The following is a 15,188-nucleotide window of genomic DNA, read 5'->3' on the forward strand; positions in this document are numbered from 1 at the left end:
CAGGTTTTAATTAAGAAAGAAATCACAGTTTTAAAATGACTTACAAAAATCATGAGTTGAAAATTGTGCAATAATGACATGCGTGAGCATCATTAGGTCTGACAATTTTCGTGCAAATGCAGCTGCTTTGTTCGCTTGACATCCGAACAGTATTTTTAACAGGTTTAACCTGCTGGGAAGGTTTTTCCCTATTGCTCATGTGCAAGAGTTACTTTGGTTTTATCAAGCAGGAGTGCTGTTTGGGCCCTCCAAAGCTGCAAACAGAAAATACTTTTTTTTTAAGGTCCCTGTCAGTCCTGCCCACTTAGAATTGTCACATTATGCCACATCATATAATGTCAAGAGGCACGTAGAGTAGGATTTATCTGATTAAGAGGGTAACAGCCTTCGCAGTAGCTTCCCGGGTTGTAAAAATTGCTGCAATATACTGTTTTGCTCAGATGGATGCATCTGTCTCTGATGGCGATTTCTCCTCCTCAACTCACGGTTTGCCTGATCTGAGTGTGTAAAACTGTTCAAAAATCAGAATAAGATTAACAAACATCAGCTGATGATTAACAATTTCGGGCTAGAAGGAATTTGTTTGCGAGTAGCAGTCTTCTGTTAGCTCACCTTGATGACCATGAGGACTTCCCACCGCTTAACCAGTACAGGAGACACTGATGAACAAATATGTACTGCTCCTGAAAAAGGAAAATACTCCACTTTAAAACTCCCTTTAATCAATCTGATGGAGAAAAAAAAGGTTAATTAGGGACAAGTTGATTTGTTTTCTCAACATTTTGATGCGTGACTATGTTTTAGATTCTTCATTCTTCATCATTCGTTTATGCAAAGTACTTTTCCTCTGGCCAACAGATACCCAAACAAAAGAAATACTCATACTCTGGGGAAAAAACTAGGTCATAGACTTCATAATATAATAATATATATATATTTATAATTATGAAGTCTAGGACTAGGAATTATTATAAAATCATTTAGAAAAGTATACAAAGATCAAGTATCTGCTAATGACAATGACTGTTGCGACAAAAATGCAAAATGGGAAAAATTAAACATGCCGCTTCGATATACTTCAATCAATTACGAGCAACTCATCGTCCAATTGCTTAAAAAATACGCTCTTCCCCATCAAGTTTGACGACTGTGAGTCATAATATGACTCAGTCATAGGCTCTGTATAAAGCCTCACAGACAGATTCTTTCAAATTAGTGTGTGATACTGTATTTCTTATATACCAGATTCTGGACCATCCACATTCTATGAAGTCGTAGGTCAGTCACAGTAGCTCGTATATCAGGACGTATCCCCCTAACACACAGCTGCATCAGCCACAGCAGTGTGACGAAGCTCCCTGAACGGCCTACGCCAGCGCTGATAGGCACAGAGGGATTGTAAACACACAACAGTGAATGGGCACGAGCGTCCGGATGTCATGACAGTTCATCATGCCAGTATGACAAAATAAGACGACTTAGCAGAAGTCAAACCTGCAGTGCACAACAGCCGGGCCCAAACGTGGAATGGTTTCCAAATGCTGTCGCACATGATCTGTGAAGGCACAGAGTGACGACGGGTCTTTTGGGACGCCCCGGTCTGGCCAGGATGGATAGTGGTAGTGTGTTAGGATCCGATCTGTTGGACAGTCTCTCTGAAACACATACCACCTATCTTTAATCCAACAGAAACAGCCATTAGGCTGGGCAGAAGGCACACACCTCAGTCAAGACTGAGGTGATTTAAAAGCAGTTGACAAATTATTTTACCTGTCTGATGTTAATGGTGGAGATAAAGTAGTCTGGGCCTTGTTTCCGAGCCATTGTTGTCACTTGGAAAGGGCCGTGATAAACTGTTCCTGGTTGCAGAGACCAATACTCATCACATAGTACCTGCGTGCAAAGAAACATTTGAACTAGCCTTCCCAGACTGATGGATGATGTCCACTTCCTGGACAAATAGTCGACAATTAACGAAGCAATGACATTAAGTTGGACAATAAAGGCAGTGATTACTCTAATGTAAGCTTAATTAATGTAGTCAGCAGTTTTTCATTGATTCAATCACAACTATTGAGAGCAGATTTCACAGCAATTCCCAATAACTGAAATATATTGTTGTGTTGTGTGAAATTAACCAATTTAACTGAATTGGAAAGAATAATAATCATTTACATACAGGGTTTGGGCAGAGCAACTTGCTTATTTAAATTTGGCGCCCTGAAGCGATGGTTGCTCTGAGGATGTTAGGGATGGACTTATTTGAGTGGGTGGGGCTTAAAGTTTGGTTCTTAACACGCTTTCGCTGTTGAGGCATTTTTTCCAAGCGGTCGCTCAATTGTTGCAACGCAGCGTGCATTTCATAGACATTTCAATATTTCCCCCATGGTCGTGTTCCTGGCCGGCAGTCGATTGTTTAATGGGTAAACAACTTCAGGGAAACGGGTGATGTAAAGAAAAGAAACTTGGCCTCCCACAAACCGCAAGGACACCCCAAAACATTGACATGGTGAGACAATCTGTTTTGAGATCTCCCTGACCGTCTGCCCGCAAACACGCATCTGCTCTTAGGTTGTCTGCTCGTTCTGTGTGACGAATCCTCCATGAAAAATTAAAATTTCATCGCTACATATTAGCTATGGTGCAGGAACTTAATTTTTTATTTTATTGCTTGTGAAAATGCATGTGAGGCGCTTTCGGACGCACTTATATTTCTCCGTGATAAGGCTCACTTCCATCTTTCAGGATCTGTAAATAAGCAAAACATGTGCTTTTGGAGTCCGGAAAACCCCAGAGAACTTCGTCACCGTCCTGTACACGTACTACGTGTAGCTGTTTGGTGTGCACTATTGGGAGATGGCATAAATTGGCCCATGGTTTTTGAAGAAAACGAACAGGCATTATCAGTGACATCTGATCGTTATGTCGACATGATCAATGAGTGTTTCCTCCCAACACTGAACCAGGTCGACTGCCGGCCAGGAACACGACCACGAGGGGCAATATTGAAATGTCTACGGAATGCACGTTGTGTTGCAACGATTGAGCGACCGCTTAAAAAAAAAAAAAAGCCTCAACAGCGAAAGCGCGTTCCGACTTCGTCCACTCCATGATGCTCAGTGGGGTTCCTGAAAAATAAACATAAAATAAATAATGCACATTAAGAACCGAACTTTAAGCCCCACCCTCTGAAATACGTCCATCCCTACCATCCTCAGCGCAACCATCGCTTCAATGCGCCGAATTTAAATAAGCAAGTTGCTCTGCCCCACCCTGTACTACAAAATGTGTATTTTCATCAACAGTATTTATGCCAGCAACATATAGTGACAAACAAAACAATTACCATATTTTATGAACTATAAATTGCACTTTTTTCCCAGTCTGACTGGGTCAGAGAGGTAGGAATTACACAATCATAAAATGAAGACTTTTTCATATTTCACATTGTAAAAAGGCAGTCGTGCCTTGTGATTGAGAAGCACGAACAAGTAGTGTTAGTGATCTTAACTGGAGCATGTATTCATTGCTCATATATTTATCAAACCGTTCTAATAACGATTAAAAACGATGATCAGTTTGGAGCTGTTCCTGATTTTAATTAATGAAGTTCTATGTGTTCTTATGTTCATTCAGTTGTTTTTGATTACCCCAACACCGGTAGGCCTTGGTGTTCTAGAACATGCTCGGATGGTCCGCTCCAAAATATTACCCCAAACCATGAGTTAAAAGACTGCTTACATGCCATGAAAGTAATACGAAACTGACAAAGTGGCTGTTGACGAGCTGAAGTGCTGTATCATTGTAGTTTGCTCAGCTAAAGGAAGCTTATTTTAGCATTAGCACTGCATTATGTGGGTTACTGTGTGCAACACGGCTAGCCATGAAGAATGCAACAGTCCGATGTGACTTTACTTTTTTCAATTTTCTTTGCCATAACACATTTTTTGATTAGTGCGACTTAAAACTCCGAAGTGACAGATACAATAGTACAGAAAATAATAAACGGTAACTGTACAGTCCCTGACAAAAGTCTTGTCTCTTATCCATTTTGTAGAAACGATTGCTAATAACCTGACTTTTAATTATTCAATTTGTTTCAGAAATGGCTCATATGAATGCTAAGACCTTCCCAAATGATGTTGAATGTACAAAAATATAATTGTTTCACTGAAAAAAGATTTATCATTTAATGACGACATAAAGGTCAAATTTTGGCAAGACGAAAGTTTTGTCGCCAACAGAAAGTAGTGTGAAAACTGAACATAAAACGTACTTCAAATAAAATATGTTACATAACATAATCAAATTAAGTAGTGGTGCTATGAGATCTAAATGTAATATTTTGTATGACTTCCATGGGCTTCGGCAAGGATTCATACAATAATTTATTGATGAAGTCATCAGGAACATCAGAGAAAGCAGTCTTGCATGCCTCCCAGAGTTCATCAACATTCTTGGGTTTCGTCTTCCATGCTTCCTCTTTCATCCTACCCCAGACATGCTCAATGATGTTCATGCCTGGTGACTGGGCTGGCCAGTCCTGGAGGATCTTGATCTTCTTTGCCTTGAGGAACTTTGAGGTAGAGATTGAAGTATGCAATGGAGCACCATCGTGCTGCAGAATTTGTCCCTTGTTATGGTTAGTAATGTAAGACTCAGCTAAGATTTGTTGATATTTCAGACAATTTATGTTGCCTTCCACCCTGCAGATCGCTTGCACACCCCCATACTGGATGTAACCCCAGACCATGATTTTGCCACCACCAAACTTCACTGTTTTCTGAGTGAATCTCAGATCCATGCAGGCTCCAGTAGGTCTCCTGCAATATTTCCGGCGACTGTGGTGTAATTCATCTGTAAAATCCACCTTTTCCCACTTTTCCAGCGACCATCCTTTTGACAGGCTGTGGGCCTTGGCAAATGCCACACAGTTTTTTAATTGTCTTATTTTTTAATGCTGGTTTATGGGCACTGATTCGACCATGGAGGCCATTTCTAGACAGAATTCGACTGACTGTTCTGGTTGACACAGGGACTTCAGGTGACCTGTTCTCGTGCAGCTCTGCTGCAGTGGAAAAAGATCTAGCTCCTCCAGGACTGGGCAGCCCAGTCACCAGAAATGAACATCATTGAGCATGTCTGGGGAAGGATGAAAGAGGAAGCATGGAAGACGAAACCCAAGAATGTTGATGAACTCTGGGAGGCATGCAAGATCGCTTTCTTTGATGTTCCTGATGACTTCATCAATAAATTGTATGAATCCTTGCCGAACCGCATGGATGCAGTCCTTCAAGCCCATGGAAGTCATACAAAATATTAAATTTGGATCTCACAGCATCACTACTTAATTCGCTTATGTTATGTAACATATTTCTGAATTTGAAATACATTTTTTGTTAAACTTTCAAACTACTTTCTTGAGGTGACAAAACTTTTGTCTTGCCAAAATTTGACCTTTATGTCTTCATTAAATGATAAATCTTTTTTCAGTGAAACAAATATATTTTGTACAACCAACATCATTTGGGAGGGTCTTAGCTTTTAATATGAGCCATTTCTGAAACCAATTGAATAATTAAAAGTCAGGTTATTAGCAGTTGTTTCTACAAAATGGATAAGCGACAAGACTTTTGTCAGAGACTGTAGATGCTCTTCCACAAGATTGCAGAAGCACAATGTGTATCTAGCTTTGTGTTCTGTTCATTAAAGAGACCCATCAATTATTTTGCACCTAGTTAGTGAGGTGTTACATTAAGAAAAAAAATCTTTTCATTGAGCTTCTAGTAAGAAAGTGTTGATTCTGTTAAGGAATGTATTTCTTTCCATGAGACAAATCAGATTTCTACGCTCTTGCACATCCCACAGGGGCAATGTGTCTCACCAAGTCTCTGTATCTCAGAGCTGTCACCATGACAATTATCCTGACATTCTGCTCCCACACCATCCTCCAGAAATCGTTCATGGTGTCGCGCATAGGACCCTGGGTGCAGATAAAGTCTCTCTCAGATCTTCCACCCTGCACACACATGTGCAGAAACAGGTACTTTTGTTTTACCAGTCAGGCAATATTCACTTAGGGGAGTGAAGGAAATCTTACAGGTACAAAATTGGCATTGATGTAGTCAGAATTGGGAAGGGAGTTTTGAAAAGATAGCCTTACGCGGCAGTGGTCATCTGTAGTCAGACGAGGGTGAGAGAAAAACATGTGAAGGATTGTCATGAACAGTGGTGAACATGTATATAAATATATATATTTTTTAGAAAATTATGTTATACTCTTACATGGCAATATATATGGGTATCGGTTCTTTTCCCTGTTAGCCTCCAAGTCGGCCGCCTTGGTTGAAAGATCTTTGCCGACATCCTTCAGCTCCTTCACAAAAATGTTTGTAGCTTTGAATTTATAATCGAATAAAGCGTGACAGTTAAAAGGTGTTACTTGTAAAGAACTGATGGATTGACCACGACTGGTAGGAAACATAACTTGACCCTCATCATTTAAAAGCAATACTAAGAGGTTTCTTACTTAGACATGATAACAAATCTATGAAAGTTTTAACTTGAAAGCAGCAAATGATTTACCTCAAATTCTTGCTTGAATCCTCTGTTGTCAGAAGCAGAGAGCGCCTTGCACTTAGACTCAAACTCATGCAGGATCTGTGCTCTTGAGAAGGTTTGCAGTCTGGAAAATACAACAGTCATTTAATGCTGTACCTGCAGAGGACACAAAAATTCTATGCACACCTGTTCTAATACCGATTTTTTAAAATGCGGAAAATAAAACCGAGATACTAGAGAAAAACTAATGTATTTTTACAGCCTACCTATGTTTTATTGCTAATTAATTATGCCATTCTGTCTCACTGGAGACATAGCAGATACAAACCTTTCTGGAAAGAGGTCATTTTCATAAATGTCTTATCATTTTACCCGCAAACATATTTATAATTATTTTATCATCTAGTCTCTAGAATAATCGACACACCCAAAAATGTATCTAGGATCTATTTTTTTAATTTGTTTATGGATTTATTTCTGCAAGTAGAGGTGCCACTAAATAGAGAAAAACCCTGTCTGCAGGATTGCACCGAATTTATATTGTTTCCCCCCCAAATAGTACAATGATATACAATGGCTCATTTTAGTCATTTTAGAGTACTCTTCCGAGTTAAATCAAATTATATGTTATTATTCATAATGTTCTTGCAAGATGACATTAGCTTGTTCCACAAAAGTCCCCATTTGCCCTCTGGTATGCTATGTCTGTAAACATTTTTCATATAATAACATAGGTCTAAATAAAAAAAAAAAAGAATCATGTATGTTGTCCTGTCCTTAGGTAAACCGAAGCAGAGATCATGGCCATGCCTTAATAAAAAATGCACGTACAGTATGTCACATGACAGAAACTAATGCCAATTGTTTGTTATTTTGGAATTTTATATACGTATATAGGTCAATCCATCTGAGGCGTTATGTTCCTATACAGTGGGGCAAATAAGTATTTAGTCGACTACCAATTGTGCAAGTTCTCCCACTTGAAAAGATTAGAGAGGCCTGTAATTGTCAACATGGGTAAACCTCAACCATGAGAGACGGAATGTGGAAAAAAAAACAGAAAATCACATTGTTTGATTTTTAAAGAATTTATTTCCAAATTAGAGTGGAAAATAAGTATTTGGTCACCTACAAACAAGCAAGATTTCTGACTTCTTCTAACGAGGTCTAACGAGGCTCCACTCGTTACCTGTATTAATGGCACCTGTTTTAACTCATTATCGGTATAAAAGACACCTGTCCACAAGCTCAGTCAGTCACACTCCAAACTCCACTATGGCCAAGACCAAAGAGCTGTCGAAGGACACCATTGACAAAATTGTAGACCTGCACCAGGCTGGGAAGACTGCAATAGGTAAAACGCTTGGAGTAAAGAAATCAACTGTGGGAGCAATTATTAGAAAATGGAAGACATACAAGACCACTGATAATCTCCCTTGATCTGGGGCTCCATGCAAGATCTCACCCCGTGGTGTCAAAATGATAACAAGAACGGTGAGCAAAAATCCCAGAATCACACGGGGGGACCTAGTGAATGACCTACAGAGAGGTGGGACCACAGTAACAAAGGCTACTATCAGTAACACAATGCGCCGCCAGGGACTCAAATCCTGCATTGCCAGATGTGTCCCCCTGCTGAAGCCAGTACATGTCCAGGCCCGTCTGCGGTTCGCTAGAGAGCATTTGGATGATCCAGAATAGGACTGGGAGAATGTGTTATGGTCAGATGAAACCAAAATAGAACTTTTTGGTAGAAACACAGGTTCTCGTGTTTGGAGGAGAAAGAATACTGAATTACATCTGAAGAACACCATGCCCACTGTGAAGCATGGGGTGGAAACATCATGCTTTGGGGCTGTTTTTCTGCAAAGGGACCTGGACGACTGATCTGTGTAAAGGAAAGAATGAATGGGGCCATGTATCGAGAGATTCTGAGTGAAAATCTCCTTCCATCAGCAAGGGCATTGAAGATGAGGTTGGGTCTTTCAGCATGACAATGATCCCAAACACGCAGCCAGGGCAACAAAGGCTTCGTAAGAAGCATTTCAAGGTCCTGGACTGGCCTAGCCAGTCTCCAGATCCCAACCCCATAGAAAATCTGTGGAGGGAGTTGAAAGTACGTGTTGCCCAACCACAGCCCCAAAACATCACTGCTCTAGAGGACGATCTGCATGGAGGAATGAGCCAAAATACCAGCAACAGTGCGTGAAAAGGTTGTGAAGAGTTACAGAAAACGTTTGGCCTCCGTTATTGCCAACAAAGGGTACATAACAAAGTATTGAGATGAACTTTTGGTATTGACCAAATACTTTTTTTCCAGCATGATTTGCAAAAAAATCTTTAAAAATCAAACTATGTGATTTTCTAGGTTTTTTCCCCCCACATTCTGTCTCTCATGGTTGAGGTTTACCCATGTTGACAATTACAGGCCTCTCTAATATTTTCAAGTGGGAGAAATTGCACAATTAGTGGTTGAGTAAATACTTATTTGCCCCACTGTATATCATGATTATATGATCATTTTTTGTCATTCTATTATCAATAGCAGTATTATTTTGTCGTATTATTTTTCTACTATTATCAGATGACGTCCCAGTGACAAACTGTGTGCCCAGTGGCAACAATTGTTGGCAGTCATAAAAATGATATTTTCTTCAGAACAAAGTACAAAATAGAAAAACTTCAAACATAACAAGATTCAGAGGGACTCAACTGATAAAATGATATGCCATACAACTCTGAAAATAATGTGGCCACAAATGGATTGAGAACAGAAATGCTATTATTTCAAATGTTTTTTTTTAAAAAATCATAGAACAAAATATTTATAGGGATGATAAACAATCTGATAAACCCTAAAAAGTTTTCAAATGTTTGAAATATTTTTTTTCCTGACATTTTTCTCTTTCTAGCAGAACCCCCTTGGTTTAATAGATTTAGTCCTTTTTTTGAAATTTGAAAACACACACATAAAGGGACCCCCACATGCGTGAGTGCGCACACACATGCACACACAGGTTTTTAACATTGCATATGGGTTTGACAGTCCTTATACTGTATTTGTGTGTGTGTTTGTGTAGTAGTCTGTCCTTCCACTGGTTTTGCTGACAATAGGAAAACGGATCCTTTGAGCATATTGTAGTCTGAAAATATTAGAGTGAATTTTTTACAAGGCTGACCTCATGTTTCTTCCTGCTGCAAAGCACTAATTCAAGCAGGATGTTGAAGAATTACTTCCAGGTCTGGATGCTGTAAAATAGAAAACACATCTTACAAAAATCACTAAACTTTTGTCATTTCAAATAAACAACAGAAGCAGTTATATTCGTGTCCAGCCGCTATTTCCCAGCTTTTTTCTTTCATTTGTTCCTCCTCATCGAACCCAACAAATTCAGTTTAGCTGATTTAAGTAAGAAAATGTGAAGTTTAGCTCCTTACTATATGTCTCCCATGGCTGTACATAAGCTGAGCACAACTACGTTCTTTCAGCTCAAAGAGTGCCACATCTCCACCAACAAGAAAAACCTGCTCCAACACATTTCTAACCTCAATGGTTCAAACAGTCACAGTTTCAAGGACAGCAGGTTTTAACTAGTATGGTTATTATTTAGAATTACCTTTGTGAACACTTTGCTGCAGATCGAAGACAAACCACCGTACTGTTTCAAGTCTGTTTTTAATAATTCTCTTACTGGCATAGAGTCATAGGCGGGAAGTCAAGCGGTATGCAGGGTGGAGTCAGAGGGTGGAGACTCGATTTGTGAGGAAATGAAAAGGAATATTCAATTCAATGTTATGTCACGCGGCCAAGAGGTAGTCATCCTTATTCTTTGTTTCAGTGAAAAATGTTACCTCATCTGGGAAATCTACATGATGTTCTCAAAGCTTATTTCCCTGTGGTTAAGGTTATTATGCATATTGATTACAGAAACAGTTGTTTATTGTAATATATGGTCACACCCGTCATAATGATCATCTTGTGACTGCTGTGCTCCATCTTTTATTGATTACACACAGGATTTCAAGGGTTTTGTGACTGTTCTTCAGCTCGCTGGTTTACTTAATCCTGATGAAAGTCTTCATGATTGATTTCCTTTAGTCACAGAATAGATTGTTTGAAAAACTGTTGTAGCACTACTAAATCAAGACTCAATCCCTGACAGTGCTGCTAGTCTGCAAAAGAAATGTAAAAACCAGTTTGTGAATTGTTCTTATCCTAGTGCCAAGATGGTTCCCAAAGTGAGAACACTAGCCGTAAAGCCGTGTTTAACTCTCAGTTATTGTTTGTGGTCACCAACATTTTTCACGTGGTTTATGAGTCTGATTGTAGTCTACTGACTGTAAGTGAGGCCTTCGTTTGCCTTAATGTGCATTGCAGCCAACAGTTTTAGACACAGTCAACACATACAGTGTATCACAAAAGTGAGAAAGCCCGGAGGCGTCACGTCCCATTAGGCAAACCAGGCAATTGCCTAGGGCCCCCAACCAGCAGGGGCCCCCAAAGGGCCAACAGATTTAGCACACACAGTTTTACGGCACTGTCGCAGCGACAAGTGCCAGTGAAAGCCATGTGTCTGAGTTCCCTGAAGGGGCCCCTTCACTCGCTCTACAACCCCAACCCCTCCCCCCTCCCTCACATGACTCAGAGTGAGAGTGAGCGGCGATTTGGCTCTTTTTTAATTGGCGTACATCCAAAATGAAAAAAAGTTTTCCTTCTGGAAGCGACAAAAGAAAGACAAAAAAGCAGAAGAGGAGAAAAGGAAGCAAGACAGCGGTGAGTGTACTATGTTACTGTAGTTTTATGTCCTAATGTAGTAAAAGCCGGGCACTTTTAGTGTCCTAAAAAGCGCTCTATGAAACGGAGATGTAATTATTAGGGCTGTCAAATTTATGGCGTTAACGGGCGGTAATTATTTTTTTAAAATTAATCACGTTAAAATATTTAACGCATTTAACGCATGCGCGGGATGACCCAATCATGCACTGCCACAAACAGACTACAATGGCGCCGTTTTATGTACAGTATGTTAAGAGCTAAGAGGCAGAGGGACAAGTGGACTCAGGCTTTCATTGGGGCTGCGCTATTTATTGGCATAAACTTTGGAATCTCTTCCACAACAATTATATCTATTGTGGCTAGTAACGTGGGGTATAATAACAGGAGATAATCTTTTTCTTAACACCTTGTATTGAACACAACGCAGAGAAGATATACCATTTGCAGTCACCACTGACAGTCATGGTTGCCCAACTTCCCATCATGCATTTGGGCGGAACAGTTAAGTCGCTACAGTATCATTTACTGAAACACAACAAAAATAATATTCCTATCTCTCAAAAAAAAAAAAAAATGTTCACAAAAAGAAAAGCGCTCAATGCAAAGAGAACTGGCATTCCCAATCAAAATAGCTATGCAAAATAATACTCAGACTTTGGCCAAACTCTATTCAAACATTTCGTTTAGCTCAATAAATACACTAGATGGAAATATATAGTCACAATACCCAAACTATCAGAGGTCTCGTATGTTGTGAAGTCAACACTCAAATAAACGTAAAGTACAATGAACCTGGAAACTACGGCGTCAGTTGAGGGGCAAAACGCACTAGAAAAACTTGGCTAGATCTCTAATTAATTTAAAACTCACCCTTGACACCTTCTTGTGTATTTCAATCACTACCTTCCACAATGGCAAGCTATTAGTTTATTTTCTGATTGAAATTTTTACAAATTTGATTAAAACGAAAACATACAGAGGGGTTATAATATACGTAAATTCCTATAGCTTGTACTCACATTTATCTTTTAAGAATTACAAGTCTTTCTATCCGTGGATCCCTTTCACAGAAAGAATGTTAATAATGTTAATGCCATCTTGTTGATTTACAGGGTGACCCAAAAAAAAGTTTACACTCAGTTGACTGCTTGTATAAAAGCCATTGAAACATATCTAAATAGGTTGTCATGCTTAAGTGATTTATTAAGGTCACTCAATGCAGCTGGTAATCTCTCGTCTCTACAATTCCTGTGCTTCTGCTGAAAATGAAGAAAACTTTAGCTGTACCTGAATTGCTGCGTGCCGGTCTGACACCTACTGAGATTGCAGCAAATCTGAGAATATCCAGATGTGCAGTCTACAAAGTTAAAAGGAAGCTGAAAGATACTGGAACAGCCTCACGAAAACCTGGGTCTGGAAGTGCCGATCTGTGCGGACCAAAAAGTTGATTGACAAGGTGATATGTGGCCACCCCAGAGTCCAGATCTCAATCCCCTGGATTATAGCATATGGGCAACTGTGGAGGACAGTGCCTGTAAGAAGCCACAAACTTCTGTGGCAGCCTTGGAGAGGTCCATTGTTAGATCTTGGGAAAAGATGACAGCATCCTACATAAAGAAGACCTGTCAAGCATTCCGCAGGCGCCTGGAGGCTGTTGTGACACTTAAGCGAGGACACATTGAAAAATAGAGTGTACTGTACATGTTCTTTACAATAATGTATAATTTGTGATTAAATTCTAATTCTAAGCTGAATAAACATGGCATTTAAGTTGTATTATGGCAGTGTAAACTTTTTTTTGGGTCACCCTGTATATCCTATGGTCTGATGAGATGGTCTGATTTTTCGATTTTCTTGAAAAGCACTAGATCAGTATTCATTCGTTCTACAAATCTGTCACTATTTTTCGATTTTCATGACAATACGAAAGCGCGGCCCTTGTAAATTAATACAGGACACGTACTTTTGTTTCTGAATAGGAAACTGTAGTGGATGTGTAGTTACAATTTATTCTAATACAACAAAGAATTGTCGCCCCCTCCCCAATTTAAGAAGTACTGAAGTAAAGTCAGAAGTGGTTTCGGCCTACTGCATTGCTGCTCCAGGGCTTCCTCTACAGTGTGCATAAGTACGGTAGTGGAAAATACGCATTTGTGAACACTGAACACATTGTAATGTTACTCAAATGAGGCAGAAGTTTTGCTCCAAGTACATTTATTGTTGTTATAAACCACTTTAGCAGTTGTTAATAGTTTGAAAATTAACACTGGGGCTGTGTATTACAGTTTGAAACGTACAGTGATATGATCCATTATGGCAAAGGGATATAGAAATTTGCAGAACAGTATATTTGGCAATGCTTATCAAACTTGTTTACATTTTTTTCCTAATGTTTACAGATGATATTTGTTTTTCACATTTGTTTATGTGTTTCTAAATGGGTATAGAAAGTAGGTGTTGTGTGTTTTTAAAATTCTGTCATTCTTTCACATACATACATACATACATACATACATACATACATACACGCATACGTACATACTTACATACATACATACATACATACATACATACATACATACATACATACATACATACATACAGTTGTGGTCAAAAGTTTACATACGCTTGTGAAGAACATAATGTCATGGCTCTCTTGAGTTTCCAGTTATTTCTACAACTCTGATTTTTCTCCGATAGAGTGATTGGAACAGATACTTCTTTGTCACAAAAAACATTCATGAAATTTGGTTCTTTTATGACTTTATTATGGGTTAACAGAAAAAGTGATCAAATCTGCTGGGTCAAAAATATACATACATGGATCTGAAAAAGCGAATCATTGACTTGAACAAGTCAGGAAAGTCACTTGGAGCCATTTCAAAGCAGCTGCAGGTCCCAAGAGCAACAGTGCAAACAATTGTTTGTAAGTATAAAGTGCATGGCACTGTTTTGTCACTGCCACGATCAGGAAGAAAACGCAAGCTATCACCTGCTGCTGAGAGAAAATTGGTCAGGAGGGTGAAGATTCAACCGAGAATCACCAAAAAGCAGATCTGCCAAGAATTAGAAGCTGCTGGAACACAGGTGTCAGTGTCCACAGTCAAGCGTGTTTTGCATCTCCATGGACTGAGAGGCTGCCGTGCAAGAAGGAAGCCCTTGCTCCAAAAGCGGCACTTTAAGGCTCGACTGAAGTTTGCTGCTGATCACGTGGACAAAGATAAAACCTTCTGGAGGAAAGTTCTGTGGTCCGACGAAACAAAAATCGAGCTGTTTGGCCACAATGCCCAGCAATATGTTTGGAGGAGAAAAGGTGAGGCCTTTAACCCCAAGTACACCATGCCTACCGTCAAGCACGGTGGTGGTAGTATTATGCTGTGGAGCTGTTTTGCTGCCAATGGAACTGGTGCTTTACAGAGAGTAAATGGGATAATAAAGAAGGAGGATTACCTTCAAATTCTTCAAGATAACCTAACGTCATCAGCCCGAAGATTGGGTCTTGGGCGCAGTTGGGTGTTCCAACAGGACAATGACCCCAAACTCACATCAAAAGTGGTAATGGAATGGCTAAATCAGGCTAGAATTAAGGTTTTCGAATGGCCTTCCCAAAGTCCTGACTTAAAGTGCCTGTGACACGAAAAAGCATGTTTATTTCATAATACACGCGGTATTTTATGCTCCTGAATGATATGGACGGCTTGGATGTGTGTGGAAGCGATCGCTATATTTATTTAGTTTTTTTTAATCCCGCGCCAGGAAAATGAGTGACTTCCGGCTTCGGTCTTGCATTAAGGAGGAGGGCGCTGTGACGTGTACGGTAGAAGACGTCCTCTTCACGCTACAGTGTACT

At 39.7% G+C, this 15,188-nt stretch overlaps 1 protein-coding gene across 5 annotated transcripts; it reads right to left on the reverse strand.

Moving 5' to 3' along the window:
• Window positions 1–5: 5 nt before the first annotated feature.
• Window positions 6–10,396, reverse strand: LOC130912335 (receptor-type tyrosine-protein phosphatase V-like). Of its 5 annotated transcripts, none has more exons than XM_057830358.1 (11): window positions 10,179–10,396; window positions 9,741–9,810; window positions 6,586–6,685; window positions 6,286–6,376; window positions 6,164–6,177; window positions 5,885–6,019; window positions 1,771–1,893; window positions 1,495–1,655; window positions 1,243–1,378; window positions 613–683; window positions 6–511 (listed from the first exon to the last, which is right to left on the reverse strand). In XM_057830358.1, the coding sequence occupies exons 2-11, from the start codon at window positions 9,743–9,745 to the stop codon at window positions 370–372; spliced, it is 978 nt and encodes a 325-aa protein (XP_057686341.1). In that variant the 5' UTR covers window positions 9,746–9,810; window positions 10,179–10,396; the 3' UTR covers window positions 6–369. The 5 variants fall into 5 exon arrangements, with proteins under 5 accessions (XP_057686341.1, XP_057686340.1, XP_057686338.1 ...); XM_057830357.1 differs by having other exon boundaries at window positions 5,885–5,983; window positions 6,101–6,177; XM_057830355.1 differs by having other exon boundaries at window positions 6,101–6,177; window positions 10,179–10,394.
• Window positions 10,397–15,188: the final 4,792 nt, after the last annotated feature.

This window comes from Corythoichthys intestinalis, chromosome 2 (genome assembly GCF_030265065.1).
Source record: "Corythoichthys intestinalis isolate RoL2023-P3 chromosome 2, ASM3026506v1, whole genome shotgun sequence".
NCBI lineage: Eukaryota > Metazoa > Chordata > Actinopteri > Syngnathiformes > Syngnathidae > Corythoichthys > Corythoichthys intestinalis.